The sequence below is a fragment of the Meles meles genome, chromosome 13 (assembly GCF_922984935.1).
Source record: "Meles meles chromosome 13, mMelMel3.1 paternal haplotype, whole genome shotgun sequence".
NCBI lineage: Eukaryota > Metazoa > Chordata > Mammalia > Carnivora > Mustelidae > Meles > Meles meles.
Window position 1 is genome coordinate 52,298,016 of NC_060078.1, and position 21,986 is coordinate 52,320,001.

General features: G+C 40.9%; 1 protein-coding gene across 1 annotated transcript; it reads right to left on the reverse strand.

The window, feature by feature from the left end:
* Positions 1–268: 268 nt before the first annotated feature.
* PPP1R3C (protein phosphatase 1 regulatory subunit 3C) lies at positions 269–4,697 on the reverse strand. Its single transcript, XM_046026266.1, has 2 exons — positions 4,592–4,697; positions 269–2,577 (listed from the first exon to the last, which is right to left on the reverse strand). The coding sequence occupies exons 1-2, from the start codon at positions 4,603–4,605 to the stop codon at positions 1,641–1,643; spliced, it is 951 nt and encodes a 316-aa protein (XP_045882222.1). The 5' UTR covers positions 4,606–4,697; the 3' UTR covers positions 269–1,640.
* Positions 4,698–21,986: the final 17,289 nt, after the last annotated feature.

Below are 21,986 nucleotides of genomic sequence, written 5' to 3' on the forward strand. Positions count from 1 at the left end.
CCAAGAGAACCCTGACACAGCAGACAATATGCATGAGCAGCAGTTAAGTACCTACCAATGGGGATAATTGGAGAACAGTCACAGCAGTTGAACTCACTGTTCCTGGACCCTAGCCCTAGTGCACTAATGAGACTGGAACCATCTGAATACCCTCAGGTGAATCCAATTCCTGGTCCAAACTATCTTTGCTCAGCTCTTAAAACAGGACAATCTCAGTTGATGGTTTATTTGACTTGTGGCTTTTGAGAAAGAAAACATACTCTGGTCTTGTATCAAACACTTTTATTTTAAAGAAAAGTTCACAAAGGATAGCTATAGGACAGTGAAATACTTAGAACAGAAAAACTGTGGGTGCTAGCCCAACCTCAAACACTGTCATAGCAGAGTTATTCCAATATACTTTTCCAGCATGGCAGATCACACCTGTTAAAATTAACTGCATTCTCTGAATACCTCTCAATGGATGTGCACAATGGCAGAAGCCAACATTGAGGACTTCATTCTATAAGATGTTAACAAAATTTAAGTACACCCCAAAACAATTTTATTACAATACATCCAAACAATTCACATCTATTTTAAAATTTGTACTTCAAAGAAATTGGTAGAAAGACTTAAAACAAATAGGCACAATAGATTGCTGCTTCGATGTGCAAAAGTACTGGATTCTTGAATTGAGAATCTGAGTCCTCACTTCCAATATCACATGGAAAAAGTGTGGCAGAAAAATGAGTCACCTTCAATATGAAGGATGCAAGTTGTACATACTGGCAACACTCTCAAAGATACAACAGTATTGCAAAAGGGATGCCAGTATACAGAGTGGACCTTCTTATCAAGTCAAACACTCATGAGTTATCAGATGACCCTTCAGATATTTGGGATCAACACAGTATTCTGGCTCAATCAAGGCACTTGCAAAGAGCAATCTTTTTACTCAGTCCCTGAGCATGACGCCTTGATCACAAACAAGATCACTCATAACCTGAGGACTGCAAAGCCAGATTTGCTTAAACTTTCCCCAAATCGTGTTTTTTACAAATCACATTTGAAAAGAAAGGTTTCATTTAAAATCTTTCTTCTCCAGAGTTTAATTCACTTTCCTCAAAACCTCCCAACACCTCTGAAGTTTGGTTTTTCTCTACAAGAATATGTAACATGGAATCTTCCCTCCCCCGAGAGAACTGTAAAACCAACTTAAAAACACAAAGTAACCTTACATTTTCTCACCAACAGTGAAGTATCAGACTGCTTCTACTATGACTTGAGCTGCAGGGCCCTTTTGTGTGCACTTTTCAGACATTCCTCATACCATTAAAACAGCTTTCCATCACCACCAAAACTTGTCCTTTCTCAACCTTTCCTTGCCCAACGTGAAAAGCTTGTGAATTGAGAGGGGAGGAGAAAGGGCACTGAACAGTATTACTTTTTAGAACAAAAACAGGGTTCTGAGATGTTACTTGATCCTCCAAAGCAAAAGAATATCAACGTACAGACGGCAACAGTAAATTTTGTAGCCAGGTCTCAAAAGCTCAAAACTAAACCTAATAAGGCAAGTAGCACAGACTTCCTAATATTGAGCAATACAGACCTAGAATTACATGGAAAATGCACCAGGTCAAAACCAGTCACTAAGTTAATCATCGGTAAGAGGCCAAGTTCTCCATTCTCCCCCAGCTCTGCCATTCTGGGAAAAGCCCACTGGCCAGCCTTGGACTGCCAAAGATAGATGACTCTGACTCAGTCTTGGGGGGCACCTGGTGGAATGCACAGTCCTGAGATGCCATCTGTGTCTGCACTCCATCAGGTTTCCATTGCACATGGACAATTCTGTAATTCTGACCCTCGTTGTTGTCCCAGAAGACCTGCCCATTAGCATGGTAAGAAATGCAGAACTCAATTTTCTCCTCTGTCGGAATGACAGAGGGTAAGTCAATGGCAAATGAGAAGGTGTCACTATCTGAGCCACCATACACATTTTTCATGTAGACACAGTCCACGTCAGTGTAGTTTTTCCAAGTATCAAAAGTGATACGAATCTGAACCTTCTTCTCAAAGCTCATGTTTTTCACTTTCACAGTTCCAGTCACTGTTCGCTCCTGCAAAGAGCAGTTCTCTAGACAGACAAAATTCTTCTGAAAATGGTTCCGAAAACTTAAGTAATCAGTTGAAGGCTGCGGAAAATCTAAAATCAAGTTTTTCTCCTCATGGAGTTTTAAGCCAGAGGAGATATCATTAAGGTCCAAGAGATCAAACTGGAGATCCCACATGGGTTCTTCTGGGAGGTCTGAGAAGACATGGATGGCAGTGAGAGAGAGCCCCTTGGAGTCAGCAAACACAACCCGCTTCTTGGCTTGGTCATGTGAATGCTTCCACTCATTCTGTGATTTGGATTCCTGTTTTATATTGAGACACGATTTCAGAGGCTTTAATTTGTTCACAAAATTTCTTCGCTGGAGGTCGTAAGGGCCCAGGAAACTCTTCAGAGGTGGTGAATGAGCCAAGCAGAGCCTCATGGCCACATCCACTGGCATGACTGAACTTGTCAAAGGCCTCGGATCTAAAACCTGGATCATTCTGAAATGCAAAGAAGAGGGGTTATCACCTGATCTGGAAAGCTCTTCCCCAAGTTCCAAGTATGTATGTACTACTTTTGTACTATTTATACGTATGTATGTATGTACTTTATATGTATGTACTATTTACATGTACTAGTTTTGTACTGATTTAACTATAACCAGCACAGTAAGCATCAGGGATGTGCTATCATATATAGTTTAAAAAAAAAAAAAAAAAAAGGTATTAGACAGTAAGATTTGCATCCTATGTTTGGCTATGTCCTTGACAGACTGCAAGGCCATGGATTAACTGCTTAAAACACTAGGAAAGGGCTGTTTGTGATCATCTCTAATACAACTCTAAGAATCAATTTGCTCTGTTCTGAACCTGTCTAGTCACAATGGCCCAGAGAGTTGCTCGTCTTTTTTTCTTTAATGCCAATTCCTGGGACTCAGAGCCACTGAGGCAGAACCTCTTGGGGGTGGGGAACTGGGGCTTTCCAGATGATTCTCTTTGAGCAGAGAAGTTCCAGACCACGGGTCCAGACTCTGTGCTCCCTCTGGCAGCTCTACTGATTTTGCTATTAAATTGATTATGCTTCTCTGGAAAGGTAATCCACTTCAAATATAGCAATAAAATTCTCAGGGAGCAGTTTTGAGAGTGAGAAGGCTGGAAAAATGAAGTCAGAGGATTAGCTTTGCACTTTATCATGTTCATCCTCGTTTTTCAGTAACTGAAATGCCTGTCAGCAGTTCACGCACTTACAGAAAAACTTCACATAATCTGTATTTCATGTAAGATATTCGTGACAAATACACATAGATGGAAAAGGCTAATTACCTGAAAATTGGACTATTATATATTGTCTATACGTATTTATAAATACTTAATGGGCAATACACCAAAAAGTTACATCTCTCCAGGTAGTAGGATTACTGATCATCTATTTTTGTCTTTGTACTTTTTTGGTTATTTTCTAATGTTCGGCAGTGGGTATTTATAAAAGCAAGATAATAAAGCTATTTAAAAATTCAAACATAACTATGCTCAGCAGTATTAAATTCAAAAGTGTCCATCAGGGTTTTTTTTTCCTGGCCTAATTTAGCCCTCCATACACATTGCCAAGCTCATTTTTCCCCCATCCTATCTATACAGGAGTTATGTGTGTGCACTGTACATGACATTTCTCAATCTGTCTTCAGTAACTTCACAGCAGCTCTAAGTACATAGGCAAATAAATGGTCATCAACACGCAGATAATGTTAAGAACATGCACAGAATATATTTTTATGGAGGCCTACAAACTTAGAACAAGCAAATGAAAGCTAAAACTATATTTGTGCATCTAATAATAGTTAACAGGGTTTTTAGAGAAGTCTTCTGTTAAGTAAGCCACGTCTGGAGAAACTATTTAAAGTAGTTTTACAGAAGGTTTTTGGTTTGGGGGTTGTTTTGTTTTTACATTTTTACTTTTTGCGCTTACAGTTTTAGGGTCTGGCAATTTCCCTGGAATTTCAAATCCTGATCTAGAGTTTAAAAATCGTCATTTGCTCAGACTCCGCGGTTCCCCATGGTTTACTACAGCAAACCATGACCAAAAAGGTGCAGGAGAGCGAAAGAATGCAGAACACTGTACTGCAGTTGCGCCCCCCCCCCCCCCCCCCCCGACACACACAAGCCAAACAAATTCCCCAACCAGAAAGATCAAGATGCGATTCCCAAAAGCTGCCACAGTTCTTAGGACACTTGTGCTGGATCGATAGAGAACAGTCGGAATCCAATAGGCAGTCAGAACTAAAGCTGACTCACGTTAAAAGTTGCTGGTTTGGGATGCTAATCACCGTCTAAGAACTTCTGAGCAAATCTCCACAATCCGAGTCTTCCCTGGGGCCAGATTCAACTCTACAGTCAGCCAGCTAGCCATTCTCCGGCGTCTCCATCTGTGGTGATGCCCTAAGGACCACGCCGCCCAGCCTCTCTACAGCTGTGCACTCCCCTCTACTCTGAGACGGGGAGTCTATGGTGAACCTACCTGGTGCAGCTCATTAGGCAGAGAGGCGGCGGCGGACCGCGAGCGCCGGCTCTTGATGGTCTGCGCGAGTTCGCACCCAGCTCCCCTCGGTCAGGGTGAAGCTGGAGCTCCGGCGGATTGCGGGTGCGGCGCGGGAGAGGCGGCTTATGGGCTCCGGAACACGTGAACCAGTCCCTCGGACCAATCACCGGGCGGCTGGCCCCGCGGCACGACCAACCAGCGCCCCAATAGGGCGCGAGCCCTCGCCCAGGGAACGTGACCTCCGTGGTGCTCCAGGGAGTGCTAGGGACTCGCTGGTTGAGCTGCGTAACACGAACCTTTGGCGAGGGGGCGTGGAGGCCGCATCGCAAAGCACAGAGGGGGTGCAGGCCAGGAGAGAGCCGCAAACCTCGTCCGGGCTGCGCGCCAGCTCAGGAAGGTTGCAGGGAAGGAAATGCCTTTTGCGTCGTGAGGCGTCTGTACACAGTTAAACCTAAGCGCAGAAGAGTTGTGGGTCCTTTCAAAGGTGTATTGGAAATGTTTATATTGTTCACTGCTTGGTGCATCTGCGTATCTTCTCCCTCGCCTTAACCTGGAGCAATCAGAGGTTGACTGCGTGTTTTTTAATTAGGGTGAATCAAAATTCATCACAGTGGATGAAGACTGCTAAGAATTACCAAGTTCTCTAACAAATGTTAATTAATTTCTTTATTAGCCCTTCAAACGGGACATCACATTTAATTACAAGGCACTTTGTGTTTCGGTCTGTTCTTCAGTTTTTCTCTTTGGAAGAGAAAAGTAAAGCGAGAAACCAAATGACCTCTTTTGCTCACGTGGATGGTCAGCCACAGAGCCAGTGGTCAGTCCAAATCCCTCAACTCAGTTCTGACGTCCTTTGGCAGTGCGGTGGAAACCAAAATGTTAAAATATCTCCCTGTAAATTTCATGACTCTCTCCCAAGCCAGTTACTTTTGCTAAGGTTTCGTTACTTTGTTTAGTTTGGGGAGTTTTTAGATCATCAGTTACAACCATAAAATTAAATTTCTAAGTTGAGTATAAATTATTTTTCTAAAACCCACGTCCTAGCCCTCCTTTATTAACTTCTAGATCTACTAGTCAATTAAAATGTACAAAATGTACAATGTAAAATGTAAAAAAAGAAATTCTGTGTCTTTTAAATTCTGTCAAACGTTGGAATTTTTGGAGTTAACTAAAGAGAAAGACCCATGCCGAGTATCACCAGGGAAGGTACTCAGTGCTTGGGTTTGATTTTTGGAGAACACCTCTAACTAGTAGTAGACCTTCTAGCCCCTCAGCAGAATCAAAGCTAACTGAAAGTGACATAGTCTCTGGGTTTGACACAAAGAAGCATTAATCTAGCCAAGTTCTAGCCTTGCCTTCCCCACAAAGTGGAGAAAGTAGAATTGTTCTGAGGATTATATAAAAACTGTGCTGACGAGAAAACAGCAGTGTCCAGTGCATGTATTCAACCCCTGGTAGTTCTCAAATTAGTACCCTATCCCTCAGTTTTAGTTACTGTCCCATTGCCACAGGTGGCCAGTGCCTGAGCTAGTTTACTGATAAATAGCTACTGCTTATTGGGCCTTTCCTATGTGCCAAAAACTCCTGTTTTCTCGTCAGCACAGTTTTTATGTAATCCTCAGAACAATTCTACTTTCTCCACTTTGTGGGGAAGGCAAGGCTAGAACTTGGCTAGATTAATGCTTCTTTGTGTCAAACCCAGAGACTATGTCACTTTCAGTTAGCTTTGATTCTGCTGAGGGGCTAGAAGGTCTACTACTAGTTAGAGGTGTTCTCCAAAAATCAAACCCAAGCACTGAGTACCTTCCCTGGTGATACTCGGCATGGGTCTTTCTCTTTAGTAACTCCAAAAATTCCGTTTGACAGAATTTAAAAGACACAGAATTTCTTTTTTTACATTTTACATTGTACATTTTGTACATTTTAATTGACTAGTAGATCTAGAAGTTAATAAAGGAGGGCTAGGACGTGGGTTTTAGAAAAATAATTTATACTCAACTTAGAAATTTAATTTTATGGTTGTAACTGATGATCTAAAAACTCCCCAAACTAAACAAAGTAACGAAACCTCAGCAAAAGTAACTGGCTTGGGAGAGAGTCATGAAATTTACAGTAGTTCTCAAATTAGTACCCTATCCCTCAGTTTTAGTTACTGTCCCATTGCCACAGGTGGCCAGTGCCTGAGCTAGTTTACTGATAAATAGCTACTGCTTATTGGGCCTTTCCTATGTGCCAAAAACTGTTCTAAGTGTTGTATGTGTCTTACCTATTTGTTTTTCAGAACAACCCTAGATGGTGCATACTATTATTAATCCCACTTTAGAGATAAGGAAACTGAGGTACTGAGAGATCAAGAAATCTGCTCAGGATCTCACAATTAGAGCTGGGATTAAAACCTGGCTAATGCCAGAGCAATAACCATTGTACAGTACTGTCTTCCTTTAATTAACCATCATCAATTAGAGTGATAGGGGTGGAAGGTACCTTAGGCATCACTGGCTTCAAAGTCTTTTTTTCACAGATGAAGAATCTGAAACTCAGAGAAGCTAACCTCTTGCCCGGGACTGGTTAGATCAGAGCCAAAACTAGAACACTGGGTGGAGTTTTTGACTCTACTCATCATCACATGTTGAACTAAAAAAGTGGGTATTACCAGTAAGTTCTGGAGAAACATAAAATAGTAAGACTATATTGTCATCCCATTTTAGAGGAAAAATGTGCCTGCATGGAAAATAAAAATATATTCTCCCAAAATGTTAATAGTGCTTATTTTTAGATGGTAAGACTAAGAATAACTAAAAATTTCTTGGCCATTTTACTTCTTTGTATTTTTTTAATTTTTCTACGAATAACAGGGACGTCTTCTGTCACTAAGAAATCTTTTTCTCCTCCCCCCCAACCTTTTTTTTCTTTTGGTGGGCAGCAGAGCAAGTTTCACTGTGCAATAGCAAAGTGATGGTACAAAGCTCCTGAAGAGGAAGGGGACCCGAAGGGGTTGCCACTGGAGTTTCTAGTCTAGTGGGTTTTATGGGCTTGTCGGCAGGCTGTTTTAATCTGATTAACCCCCCTGTGCCTTATATCCAATCACATTTTTGTCACCTATTGATCTTAAGGGAAAGGGTGGAGGGGTAAAATCCTCTTATGGGTGGTTTCCTCTGGGGGCAGGTCCTGTCCCTCCCTTCTTGCCTTCCAGCTCACCTCCATCACTCCCACCCACCCACCCAAGAGGTAACCATAGCTGCTCTTAGGGGAAAGGGGGCGACAACCAATCATAGCTACTTCCTGCTGGTCAGGGGTGTTGAATGGGGCAGCGGTCAGGGTTCCTCTCATGCAGATCTATCGAGGAGTCCCCTGTGGATGTCTGGTTTGACTTACATGTGAGGCGCCATTGGAACCACCACGATTTGGAGTTTGATGACCTTTATTCTGGAAGATATAAAGTGGGTTAGGCTATTTAGGAGGCAAGACCCAAAGCACAGAGCAAGACCGAGTGCAGCCAGGAATTCAGGGAGAGACAGAGGATGTTTTAGTGAACTCTCCACATACTGTGAGGAGAGGGCAGGCAAAAGGCCCTTCAAGCCTAGTATATCCCTCATCTATTTCGCGTTGTCTTTCCTCAACTGAATAGCAGGGTCTTTCCTGGGTTATGGAGCCATCCCAGACCAGGGGGACAACCATAAGGGTAGTTGACCTGGCGGCTGACTTTGCTGCAGAATCAGCCAGTCTGTTCCTTCGGATACTTCATCGTTCCTTTTTGGTGCCCCTTGCAAGGTATAACTGCTACTTCTGGGGGTTAGATGCCGCGTGATTTATACTTGATGGGAGAACCTGAAGCAGTTAGAAAATGTTGCTTTGCATATTGTACCATGGGCACATAAAACCAGGAAGGCATATTTGAAGTCAGTATGTATGTTGACTCTTGCCCTTACTGAGCTCTAAAGTCGGGTGAGGGCCCTCAGCTCGGCCAGTTGGGCACTTAGCCCAAGTGGGTAAGGATTACTCTCTGTTGTTTCATATAAAGAGACAATGGCATATCCAGCCTTTCCAGTGCCCTGTTCAACAAATGAGCTCCCATCAGAAAATAAAGTCTGTTCTGGATCCCCCAGGGGCAACATAGGTTTGGGTTATGATTTGCTGACAGTCATGCTCTGGCCCTGTGCCTTCTTCAGAAGGAAGGTGGCGGGATTTAAAGTAGTGCAGGTTTTTTATTTGCATGACTGGGCCTTCCAGGAAAAGTTCCTGTTACCGCAGAAGGTGGCTGCCCGTGACTGCTGACTGCTATCAGTTGATAGGGGGCCTTGGATATTATGAGGGGTATAGACAGTAAGATCCTGCCCCAGAGTTAGTTTTGCAGCTTCCTACTGTCTGTTGAGCTGTCCCCCCTGGGGTCTGGGTCTGACACCCAAGGCCATTCCTTTTCTTTACAGAGAAATCATTTTAAAGGATTTTAAAACTTTCAGATTCAGGACATCTGGATGACTCTGTCGGTTAAGCCTCTGTGTCCAGCCCAGGTCATGATCCCAGGATCCTGGGATCAAGCCCCACATCAGGCTCCTTGCTCAGTGGGGAGACTGCTTCTCCCTCTGCCTGCTCTGCCTGCTGCTCCCCTGCTTGTGTCCTCGCTCTCTCTGTCTAACAAATAAATAAAATCTTTAAAAGGAAAAAAAAACCTTTAAGATTCAACTAACATATATTGCCTGCCTACTAGGTACCAAGAGCTGTGCTGGAGGGTTTCATATACTTAGGCTGCTTACTTGCACAGTCCATTTGAGTTTGTGCTTGTTTCCATTCATGCTGCTTTCTCTCCTGCCCCCTGGTGCTGACTGATGCCATGAAAGCTATCTCTCTGAAGTCTCTAAAATAGAAATCAGGAAAACAGGCTGTCTCCAAAGAGGAATCAACACTCAATAAACCTTTAAACTAGGTTCACCTCATACCCCACCTTTAAAACATTGTTCTGATAGAACAATCTGGGCGCAGGTGTGAAGGTGTAATGGTTGGTGCCAAAAGTAATGGTGATTAAAGAAATAGTGGTTAAAATGGCTAAAGTGAAGAACACCACCTCAGGCTTGTATGGTATCTCAGGTGTGGTGAAGAAGAAGAGGGAAACAATTAAAAAATAAAATGGGGCACCTGGGTGGCTCAGTCAGTTAAGTGTCTGCCTTCTCTCAGGTCATGATCTCAGGGCTCCTTGCTCAGCAGGGAGCCTGCTTCTTCCTCTGCTACCCCTGCTTGTACTCGGTATCAAATAAATAAATAAAATCTTTTTTTAAAAAAGATTATATACTTGACCTCTCTAATAACCTATTGGGAAGAAGGACATAGAGGTAAAAAGACCAGTAACCATACCAGGTTGGCTAAGTAGAAGAGGGGTCGTATGAACATTTTACGCTTTTGCTATGTGTCCATCAGAACTTGAAAGAATGGAGAGCCCTCTTGGGGCCAGGATGGCCAAAGAGACCAGGACATGTAGGGTGACTGCAGGGAGAACAATCTGGCTAGAAGTGAGGATTCTAGCTTGGCCGGGGGGTGGGGTGGGGTGACGACGAGGGGGGTATTGTGGGAAGGGCCAAAGGAAAGAGAACCTTAACTGTTAAAAGAAAAAGAAAATCCCCTGAACTGTCTTGAAAAAAAAAAAAAAATGAGAGCTCTGAGTGCAAAACAGGGAAATGAGCAAAGAATGAAATCTGACTGTAAAGAAGAAATCATACTCTTGTGTGGTTAGTTACATCCCCAGTTTGCTTCAAGTTCTCCATATTCATCGAAAGAGTATGGTGAAGGAAAATATGTTAGAAAGGGAAAAAAGAACTTTAAGCCACCACTGAAGGGCATTTTGAAAGGCTTGAATATGAATATTAAGGAAGATGGGAGAGGGGTTGAATTGTGCAGGGGATTGATAGGAACTAACCAAAATGTACTGAGTAGGAAACATCAACATAAGAAACATCAAAATGAAAAGAAGGAATTTTCTGAAAAAAAAAAAAAAATGAGGACATACTAGCTCTATCAGTGAAAAATTTATTATAAATTTACGGTGTTTTTAAAATTTGTTGTCAGTGCCTGAATAAAGAATCAGATCAAAATAAAGGGTACCTGAATCAAAAAGGAAGAAATAAAACCATCCCTATTTTCAGATGACATGATATTATATGTAGAAAGCCCTAAAGATCAAAAAACAATTAGAACTAATAAATGAACTCAGCAAAGTTGTCAGGCACAAAATCAATATCCAAAAATCCATTGTATTTCTATATACTAATAACACTATCAGAAGGAGAAATTGAGAAAGCAATCCTATTTATAATTACATCAAAAGGAATTAAATACCTGAGAAAAACTTTTAACGAGAGGAATGAAAGACCTGTTTAGTGAAACATTGATGAAAGAAATTGAAGAAGACACAAAAAAATGGAAAGATATTCTGTGCTTGTGGATTAGAAGAATTAGTTTTGTTAAAATGTTCATACTATCCAAAGCAACCTACAGGTTCAATACAACCCCTATCAAAATTCCAATGGCATTTTTCACCGAAATAGGATAATCCTAAAATTAGTGTTGAAACACACACACACACACACACAAGCAAATAACCAAAGTAGCCTTGAGAAAGAAGAACAGGACTCCTGGGTGGCTCAGTGAGTTCAGTGTCTGCCTTTGGTTCAGGTCATGATCCCTGACTCCTGGGATGGAGTCCTGCATCGGGCTCCTTACTCAGCAGGGAGCCTGTTTCACCCTTTACCTCCCACTCCCCCTGCTTGTGTGCTCTCCCTCTCTCTTACTGTCTCTGACAAATAAAATCTTTTAAAAAAGAGAAGAACAAAGCTGGAGGCGTCACACTTGCTGATTTCAAACTACATTACAATATGGTAATCAAAACAGTATGGCAGTATGGTATTGGCATAAAAACAGACACATAGACCAAAAGAACAGAATAGAGAGACAAGAAATAAATGCATATATATATATATATATATATATATATATATAGTCAATTAATTTATGACAAAGAAGCCAGAAATAATGAGGAAAATAGAAATAATGAGGAAAGCTCAGTGTCTGCAGTAAATGGTTTTGGGAAAACTGGACAGGCACATGTAAAAGAATGAACTGGACCACTACCTAACACCATATTACAGAAATTAACTCGAAATTGATTAAAGCTATGAATGTTAAGACCTGAAACCATAAAACTAAAGGAAACATAGAAAGCCTCCTGACATCATCGGTCTTGGAAATGATTTTTGGTTTTGGATCTGATACTAAAAGCAAAAGTAACAAAAGCAAAAACAAACAAGTGAGATTACACCAAACTAAAAAGCTTCTGCACAGCAAAGGAAACCAACTCAATGAAAAGGCAGCCTACCAAATGAGAAAATATTTACCAATATGATCTATATAAGGAGTGAATATCCAAAACACATACAAAACTTATACAACTCAATTGTAAAAAATAAAAAATCAAAAAAAAATAACTGAAACAGCAAAAACACTCAGAAATGGGCTGAGGATCTGAATAGACATTTTTGCAAAGAGGACATACAAATGCCCAAAAGGTACATGAAAATGTGCTCACTGAGGGCGCCTTGGTGGCTCGGTGGGTTAAGCCTCTGCCTTCAGCTCAGGTCATGATCTCAGGGTCCTAGGATGGAGCCTAGGCTCTCTGCTCAGCGGGGAGCCTGCTTCCCCCCTCTCTCTCTGCCTGCCTCTCTGCCTACTTGTGATCTCTGTCTGTCAAATAAATAAAAACTTTTTTTAAAAATGTGCTCACTGTCACAAATTATCCTGGAAATGCAAACCAAGCCCACAATGAGATAGCAGCTCACACCTGCTGGTAAGGATGGGAAGAAAAGGGAACTCCTGGGCACGCTGATGGGAATATAAATTGGTGCAGCCACTATGGAAAACAGTGTGGAAGTTCCTCAAAAAATTAAAAATAGAACTGCCATATAATCTGGCAATTCTGCTTCTGAGTATTTATATGAAGAACATAAAAACACTAACTCAAAAATGTATCTGCACTCCTATGTTCATTGCAGCAGTATTTACAATAACCAAGCTAAGGGACCAACCAAAGTGCAGATGGATAAAGTGCAGATGAATAAAGGTGAATTGATTGTTGTATCCACGCACACACACACACACACACACACACAGAGAGCAATATTATTTCGCCATTAAAAAAAGAATGAAATCCTGTCATTTGTGATAACCTGGATGGACCTTGAGGGTGTTATGTTAAGTGAAATAAGTCAGATGAAGAAAGACAAATACCGGATGATCTTGCTTATCTGTTGAATCAAAAAAAAAGAAAAAAGGGGGGGGAAATGAAGCTCATAGACACAAAGAACAAATTGGTGGTTACCAAAGTGTGGAGTGGGGGATGGGAGAAATAGGTGAAGACGGTCAAAAGGTACAAGCTTCCAGCTAGAAAAATAAGTCATGGGGAATGTAATGTACATATGGTAACTTTAGTTAATAATACTTTATTATATATTTGAAAATTTGTGAGAGTAAACCTTTAAAGTTCTCGTCAGAACAAAAAAAATCTGTAACTATGCATGGTGATGGATGTTAATTGGACACACTGTGATCATTTTACAATATATACAAATATCAAATCATTATGTTGTATACCTGAAACTAATATAATGTTATATGTCACTTATACTTCAGTAAGAAAATCAAAAGTAAATAATCATTTGTCCCATGGGAAAAAAGTTTCAGATCAGTGAGATTAAAGAGTCCATAAGTAGACCTACTTACATATGAGAATTTAATATGATACAGGTGGGCATATCTAATAAAAGGGGAGGAAGAACTGATTATTCAATACATAGGCAGCTGGATTTGGGGGGCATAATGGAAGGATGTATACTAGAAATTGTTTTTAGTTCATGCCTCTGTGGAGGGGGACTGAGTGCTTTGAAAATACAGCAACATGCACAAATAAGGGCAGCGACAAAGGGAATTTTGCAAGGAGACTACCGGCCTGTGTCAACTTGCTCTGGGCACTGTCATTTTTGTGACCTGGAGAAGTTTCTTTTTAACTCCAGGCTTATAGGAAAGCACTGGGGCAAGGACTAACTGAATCCCTTGAATTAGCAGGGAACTGATACAGTGTATACTCCTAAATTCTATTCTTCCCTACCTTTAGTTCCTCCTTTCTAAAAAGCTAAAGAAGTCCCTTCACAGTCATGCCTGACTGGGTTCATCTGTGCTGTTTGGGTCTGATGCTCTGTATATGCTTTCATTGCTCTGTCTGGGGTGGGGTGTTCAACCTCCAGTTTCAGCCCCATGCTTACAAATTCAAAAAGCCTATGAGATGCAGCAGCACTGTCTAACCACACTTTACTCACCAGGATCCTTTTGTCTAGGGACAGATATTTTCCTGCTCTATCATCTAGTGTCTGGATTCAGCTACGAACTCTGGTTATTGGAGTTTAAAAGCACCTTTGACAGAAAGAATCCAAACTGAGAACAGATCCCCAATTCATAAGATACTACAATACTTCCTTTCTTATGTGACAAAATAAACATCTCCTCTTGCCATCCACTCCCCAACACATGCACACAAACACATCACAGCACCTCACCCCCCACTCTGGACATAACTCTTAATAACTGTTGGCTCCAGGTGATGTTCAAAACTCTTTATACCCTTTTTTGAAAAACAAGAAGGCTGTAACATCTCCCTTACCCCTGTAGAGTCAAAGTAGATCTGGCTATGGCTTTGTGTCTATCCAAGACTTATTTTTGTTTAACTGCCACATGCCTAGGAAGTAGTAAAAAGTTACAACTGGCAAGGGAGGAAGAGTTGGGAAGAGCAAACAATTTCCCAGATCCTACTAGAGTCAACTGGTCTCACTGGGACTGTAATATTTTGTCTGAAATGTAGTAAATCCTCTAGAATGTTAGGCACAACTTTAAAAACACATTTCAAAGCCCACTTTCTCCAAGCCTCGTTTACTCCATTAGTAAGGTATTAAATTTTTTTAAAAGATTGATTATTTATTTATTTATTTATTTATTTGACAGACAGAGATCACAAGCAGGCAGAGAGGCAGGCAGAGAGAGGGAGGAGGAAGCAGGCTCCCAGCTGAGCAGAGAGCCCAATGCGGAGCTCGATCCCAGGACCTCAGGATCATGACCCGAGCCGAAGGCAGAGGCTTTAACCCACTGAGCCACCCAGGCGCCCCAAGGTATTAAATTTTTTTAAATGAACAACTGTTAAACTTTTAAGTCACATGGTAAAGTCGGCAACTATTTGAGACCACCAATAGGAAGACAAAATACTTCAAAATCCTTCACTTTTCTTATCAAAAAACACTCCTTCCAGTAGTGGAAAGTGGTAACATTGAGCAAAAAAGCATTAGGTCTTGCTTTCTTGTGTATGTTGAGCTTTCACCCTTACAGAATTTTAGAGCTCCATTTGTGATTAAAAGAGGTTTTTTTTTCTTTCTTTCTGCAGAAATAAAATTAATAGTATAAGAACAAACCATGTATCCAGCACTATTAAGTCCTTTCCCATATTTTATGATAATCATTGGCTACAATATTGCTATAATACAATGCTTCTTTTAAATCAAGTGCTAAACAGGACAAACAATGATTAAGTATCATTTCCTCTTATCTTCTATCCTGCCTCACCCCCAAATCCAAAGTTTTGACACTATTTATGGAATTAGTCTTCCCCATGGTTAATATTGAAAGACATTCTTATTTTGCAAACTACAAATAGAAGTGCAAGATTTGATTGGTAAAGATCACAGGGGCAGCATTTGAGCAATAATATTTACATATGACTAGTCCTTTAACTTTACAGATGCCTCATATCTTTTATTTCATTTCTCAGTAAAACCCTGTGAAACCACTCTCATTGTTTCATCTTACAGATAGAAACTGAGACTCACTAAGACTGAATGACTCTAACAGGGTTTGAAACTATTAAGTGATGGATTTAGGCTTTGATGCCAGATCTGAGCTCATGTGCCAACACCTCATCTGACTAATTAACTGGTTTGTTCACATTCAATTAGGACTGAACTTGAGTATTGTGTTGGTTACTTCTCTCTTCCTGTCTCCCATGTCATCATTCACCAAGTCCTGCCTGCTTTTACCTTCACAGTGTGTCTCAAAAATCCATGCCCTCTTCTCCATACTTAAGCCACTCACCCTCTCTCATCTGGATCATCAAATTAGCCTTCTAACCTGCCTTTCCCACCCTGTATTGTGTGACTCAGACACAACTTTCTCATACCCAACAGGGTATCTAAGATGTAGCCCTCATCACAAAATCCTACAATGGCTGCCTATAATCTAAATCTACCAAAACAAACAAACTGCTGACATTCACAGCTCCCATTTGTCATTCCCTAATCCTGTATGTGCTCTTACACTGTCCCTCTGCCTGGAGTGCTCTCATTCCGTTCACCTTTGCCTGACAAATGTCTATTCCGCTTTTGCCGTTCAGCAGTACTTTCCATGCCCTCATCTCTAAACTTGTGTTTTTTAAGACCCTGGGATTATCTTCATCATTTCACTTCCTATCTTCTTTTATAAAAATCCGTTTGGTTGGTTGTTTTGGTTTTGTTCTGCAATAGCCTATGGAAAGAGATCTCTAAATTGTCTTCATTATTGTGACAGTGTTTTATTTTTTTTTTAAGATTTTATTTATTTATTTGGCAGAGAGAGATCACAAGTAGACAGAGAGGCAGGCAGAGAGAGAGAGAGAGAGAGGGAAGCAGGCTCGCTGCTGAGCAGAGAGCCCGATGCAGGACTCGATCCCAGGACCCTGAGATCATGACCTGAGCCGAAGGCAGCGGCTTAACCCACTGAGCCACCCAGGCGCCCGACAGTGTTTTATTTTTTAAGTAAAGATTATTATCCTTAGAATACTAATAGTCACCTATTGTGTAGAAATCAAAGTGAGGAGCTAGATTTCATTCTTTTAAAAAATGTAGTGGAGGGGCGCCTGGGTGGCTCAGTGGGTTAAAGCCTCTGCCTTCGCTCGGGTCATGATCCCAGGGTTCTGGGATCTGGCCCCGCATCGGGCTCTCTGCTTGGCGGGAGGCCTGCTTCCCCCTCTCTCTCTCTGCCTGTCTCTCTGCCTACTTGTGATCTCTGTCTGTCAAATAAATAAATAAATAATCTTTTAGAAAATAAAAAATGTAGTGGAGTAATGACATTTCTCAATTCATTTTATTCATCTAAGATGACAAATGTTGCCTATCAGAAATATGTCTATAGAAGACTAAGGAAGAATTACCTGATGAGAGCTCTGATGATTATTTTGAGAAGGAAGAAAGTTCTAGGTCTCAAATTATTTTTTTAAAAAATAATTAGAGACTTAGAGACTTTTAAAAGATAAGAAATTTTGAAATCTAGGGGCACTTGGGTGGCTCAGTTAGGTAAGTGTCTGGCTTCGATTCAGGTCATGATCCCAGGGTCCTGGACCCAAGGCCTGTGTCAGGCTCCCTGCTTAGCAGGGAAACTACCTCCCTCTCCATCTGCCTCTCCCCCAGCTCATGCTCTATTGCTCTTTCTCTCCCTCAAATATATAAATAAAATTTAAAAAAATTTTTGAACCCTATAGCAAAATATCTGAAAAAGCTGACAAAGTTTTTCTTTTCTTTTTTCTTTTGCTTGTAATTAATTTTCTTCTTTTTAAATTTACTTATATTGAGATATAGTTGATATAAATTTCAGTTGTATAAGCTTAAGGTATATAGTGTTTTGATTTGATATATTCATATATTATAATATTATTAGCACAATAACATTAGCTACCACATCACATCACAATACATAATTGTCATTTCTTTATTGTGGTGGGAACAATTAAAATCTAGTCTCTTGGTAACATAAAAATCTGTTTTGCATTAGTCTCCTCTATTAAACTGTAAGCTTCTAGAGGGCAAGGACAACATCTTACCAATCTGCATACCTCCAGCACTTGCCACAGTGCACTAACACCACATACTCATTGTGTAAGTTGGATGTGTTAATTAAGAAAAATGGTTGCTGGCTTCAGAATCCTCCACAAACAGAATAAGAAGACAATACTGAAACAATGTGAATTTGGTGAATTAACAGGTGGCAAGAATATGAATTGTCTTTCAGAAGATGATTCTCGGATGCTTTCAGAAAGACTAGAGAGGAGTGTTGACCAAAATACTAAATGAGGATGGTGTACCATTAAGTTGGCACTCAGGGAAGAGTTATTTCAAAAGTACCACAGAGCGGTGCCAACCAAACCATCCAATGTCCCAGACTCAGGAGCCTCAGCAAAAGCACACATTGTCCTGGGACAGGGCAGATTTGTTTTCACATCACAAGTCAGCCACCAGGACCAGGATAGATGTACCCTTGAGTTTTTTAAGGCAGTCACTCATCAGGAATTCTTTTAATATCTGTAAAACCATTTGTCATCCTTTGATTCTCTTGCTACTACTGGCTGTTGTCCAGCTTGCCCTTTTCTTCATGGGGTTGCAAACATCCCCTTCCTCCTTTGCCTTCCAGTGTCTCCTGCATTTGCCCTTAACTATGTCACTTACATAAGATTACGATTGACTCTAAAACCTCCTGGAAAATTCTGCTGACTATTGTACTCCCCTAACTGTGGAAAGTACATAGGTCACATAAGTCTCTGCCTTAATGTGCCACATCCTCTGTTCTTGCTGTGTCCTCGGCCCAGAAGCCCTTCACCTGACCAAACCTTATCCATCCTTCGAGGTCCAGATCGGATGTCCAATGTTAAACTTCCCCCAAGCCTAGAGACAGAAAAAGAATTCCTTATTCTCTGCTTAGTTCCAGAAACAAATTTGTTTAGACAGCTAGAATAGCTTTTGTAACACTGTATTTATTTGTTTATATTACTAGTTCCCCTAGTAGACTATGGGCAACTACCAAATGTTACCCATCTCTGTATCCCTTGTACTTATCAATGCCTAGAACATTGTGGACACTCCAAAGATATTTGTTGAAATATTCTATACTCTTATTAGTCCATTAATGTGTCAGATTCACACCTAAAGTCAATAAGACCTATTCTAGTCAAAGTTGGGTCACATGCAAAGAGAAATTGAAGACTGAATGTGGGTATTAATTATTCAATAAATCTTTACTGGGCTTCTGTGAGAGCTCACTGTACTCAGGACTGAAGATACTATAAGATCAAAAGACCAGGGGCGCCTGGGTGGCTCAGCGGGTTAAAGCCTGTGCCTTAACCTCAGGTCATGATCCCAGGGTCCTGGGATCGAGCCCCGCATCGGGCTCTCTGCTTAGCGGGGAGCCTGCTTCCTCCTCTCTCTCTCTCTGCCTGCCTCTCTGCCTACTTGTAATCTCTATCTGTCAAATAAATAAATCTTAAAAAAAAAAGAACAAAAGACCAGCTGGATCCTATGTTCTCAGTCTAACAGAAAGACTATTATTAATCAAATAATTATATACTTCATTTTATGCAATTTTGATAGACATATCAAAAGATAATTGGAGGGTGCCATGTAAGCATGTGGTAAAAGGAGATGACCTAACCTGGAATAAGTCAAGGGAAGATTCTTCCCTGGGCAACTGATACTCAGGCTGAGAGCAGAGGGAAGAGCAGGCATTGGCCAGGTGAAGGGGCAAGCATGAGGAGACAGAAGGAAACAGCACACAAGGTAGAAGGTACTTGAGAAAAAGTATAAGGGCCCACTATAGGCACTTGCCACACTCTTGCAACATACTTTATGCCTGGGAAAGCTCACCTGTATGGACTACACCAGTGGGCTTCCATGTTCTCTGACTTTTAGTTGGGTTTGGTCAACAGGAGGCACTAACAGAAAAGTAGAGGGTGGGAGGAGAATGAATCAAAGTGCTTATTCCCCTAGCTTCTACCCTGACACGTGGCTGTGGTTGCTTGGCTTCAACCCTCTACCTACAGCCAGGATTTCTGTCACACAATGCTCTCCATGAATCTATTCCATTGACTCTGCAGTGGCTCCATCTGCTTGTCCTTCGGACCTAGAGGTGGGGAACAATTCTTAGAGTTACTGCCCCCACAGGACTACACTATCACTTGTTTATCCCTTGTTAGTTTCTTTAAATTCACCCCCAAACCCATGCTAATAGCCTTTTTATTAGATACTTGTCAAATTACCCATTTTGATTTTACGCTATTTTCCTGCCCAAATGTTGACTGATAGAAAGGGAAAATGAGAGGCTAGATCACACAGAGGGCTTTTAATTATGATAAGGTCTTTAGGTTTTACCCTAAGTGCCATAGAAAGTCATTGAGGGAGGGTTAAGCAGATGAGATAGGTGATCAAATTTGCGTTTTAAAAAATTCTAACAATTACTGTGTAGAGAACAGATGGGAAGAGGTGCACAAGTACAGGTGGAGAGATAGTTAAGAGACAGTAACAGTCCTGAAGATGGCAAATGATGGACCATGGTGGAGTAAATTGAAACTGGCTACTGAGATTATGACACAGAAGTAGGAGGAACTAAGGAAAAACAAAAATCCAGCAAGATTTTTAACATAGTATATGTTACTTCATGGCTCCATTGGCTGAGGGTAGACCCCAGACTCCACATTCTGGCTTCCAAGAACACCCAGCTCTGATCACCCTTTTCCCCTGAAGCACATTCTATGGCCCAGATGAAGTGACTTCCTTACTAATCATCATGTACCTTTCACCTGATATATTCTTTTCTGGAATGTTCTTGCTCTCACCCAAATCCTACCCATCCTCCAAGGCCCAGCTCAAAAGATAATAAGTAATTACAGCTAACAGTCTCTGAGAACTTACTCCTTTTCAGGTACTGTGTTACCAGCATTAGCTCTTGTAATCCACCCAGCTATGAAGTAGGGCTATCATTCACCCTGTTTTACAGATAAGGAGTCTGAGGCTCAAGAGAAATTAAGTGCCCACAGTCACACCATGTTAGACTTGAACCCAGGCCTGGATAACTTCAAAACCCCTGTGTTTATTTCAATCTAAAAATGTTTCTCAAATAAAAATAATTATTGGTGACTTACTAAGTGACAGGCAGTATGCCAAGCACTTCTTGAATTGTTTTATTTGATCCTGATAACAGCCCTATGAGTTAAGAACCAATTTTAGTATCATTTTTAAAGTATGAAACTAAAACAGAGGAAATTAGAAACTTACAGAAAGCAACTTTCTCCACAAAAGTTTGTCAGATTCCCCACACTCTTAAAAATCATTCCTCCCTTCTCTGAAATTTTGAGGCACCATAATAATATCACCTTTGCTTCATCTATTGCGGGTTAGAATGTGTCATCTTTTTTATAATACACTACTAGGGCAACCCAGGTATGATTCACCGTCAATTCCCCTAAAGCAGCCACCCATAGTTCTGCCATTTCCTAACAGTTCCTCACTCCAAGTAAGCCCTTGTAAAAATATTTAACAAATGAACACCAGAATGCTTATAGCATGCCAACAAGGAACTCAGGCAGTGTTGGGGAGTGACAAGAGTGTTTGTTGGCATTAGTTCAGAACACAATGCTAGACCCTCCAGCCAGGATACTGCCCAGTTATCTATCAGCCATCAGACTTTCTGGATCATATTTGACTTAAAAACAGGAACTATGTACACTGCAGAGCAGAAAAAAAGGAATTAGTTTTTTGTTTATTATAACTACCTTGTTGGTAGTTATAATAAACAACTACCTTGTTGGGTAGTAAAAATAATTATAGCATTAGAGGACTATGAACTTTGGACCCCATCGAGTTCAGCTCTGCTGTTTACGGCTCTTAATCCTGAATCCATTAACAGTTTAACTTATCTGAGCTACAGACTCCTTATCTATAAAATACCAGTCGTAAGAACTGTCTACATGGGACCAGTGAGAAGACAGTTAAATTAGATGAAACACGTAAGCAAAGCAGCTATAGTTAGGTGACTGAGTGGTAAATGGTAGTTATAATTAAGTGCGAAAGTAATGTATTCACTCACTATGTTTTAGGAGGGTCATTGCCAAACAGGAAATTTAGGAGAGGACAAGAAAATTGTCCCACATCTTCCTAAGGAGCTAAAGTAGTTTGGCCTGGGAAGACAGAGAATGCACAAGATACATTTTTAAAACTCTGTTAAGTTTACATATGGAAGAGAGAACAGACTTTCTGTTGCTCCAAAACTGAAATAGAACAATGGTGACTTTTTCATTATGGTTTAATATAAGAGAAACCTTTCTAACAGTTGGGTTATCCAACAATAGACCAGAAAACTAGTGAGAGTTTGCTCATTGGTCATGCTCAGGCAAAGCCTGGAAGGTGTGTCAGAGATGCTAAAGGCAGCATGCTTTATGTGGAAGAATGGCCTCAGTGGCAGTAGAGTTTCTTTCCAATGCTATGATTCTGTTATTCTA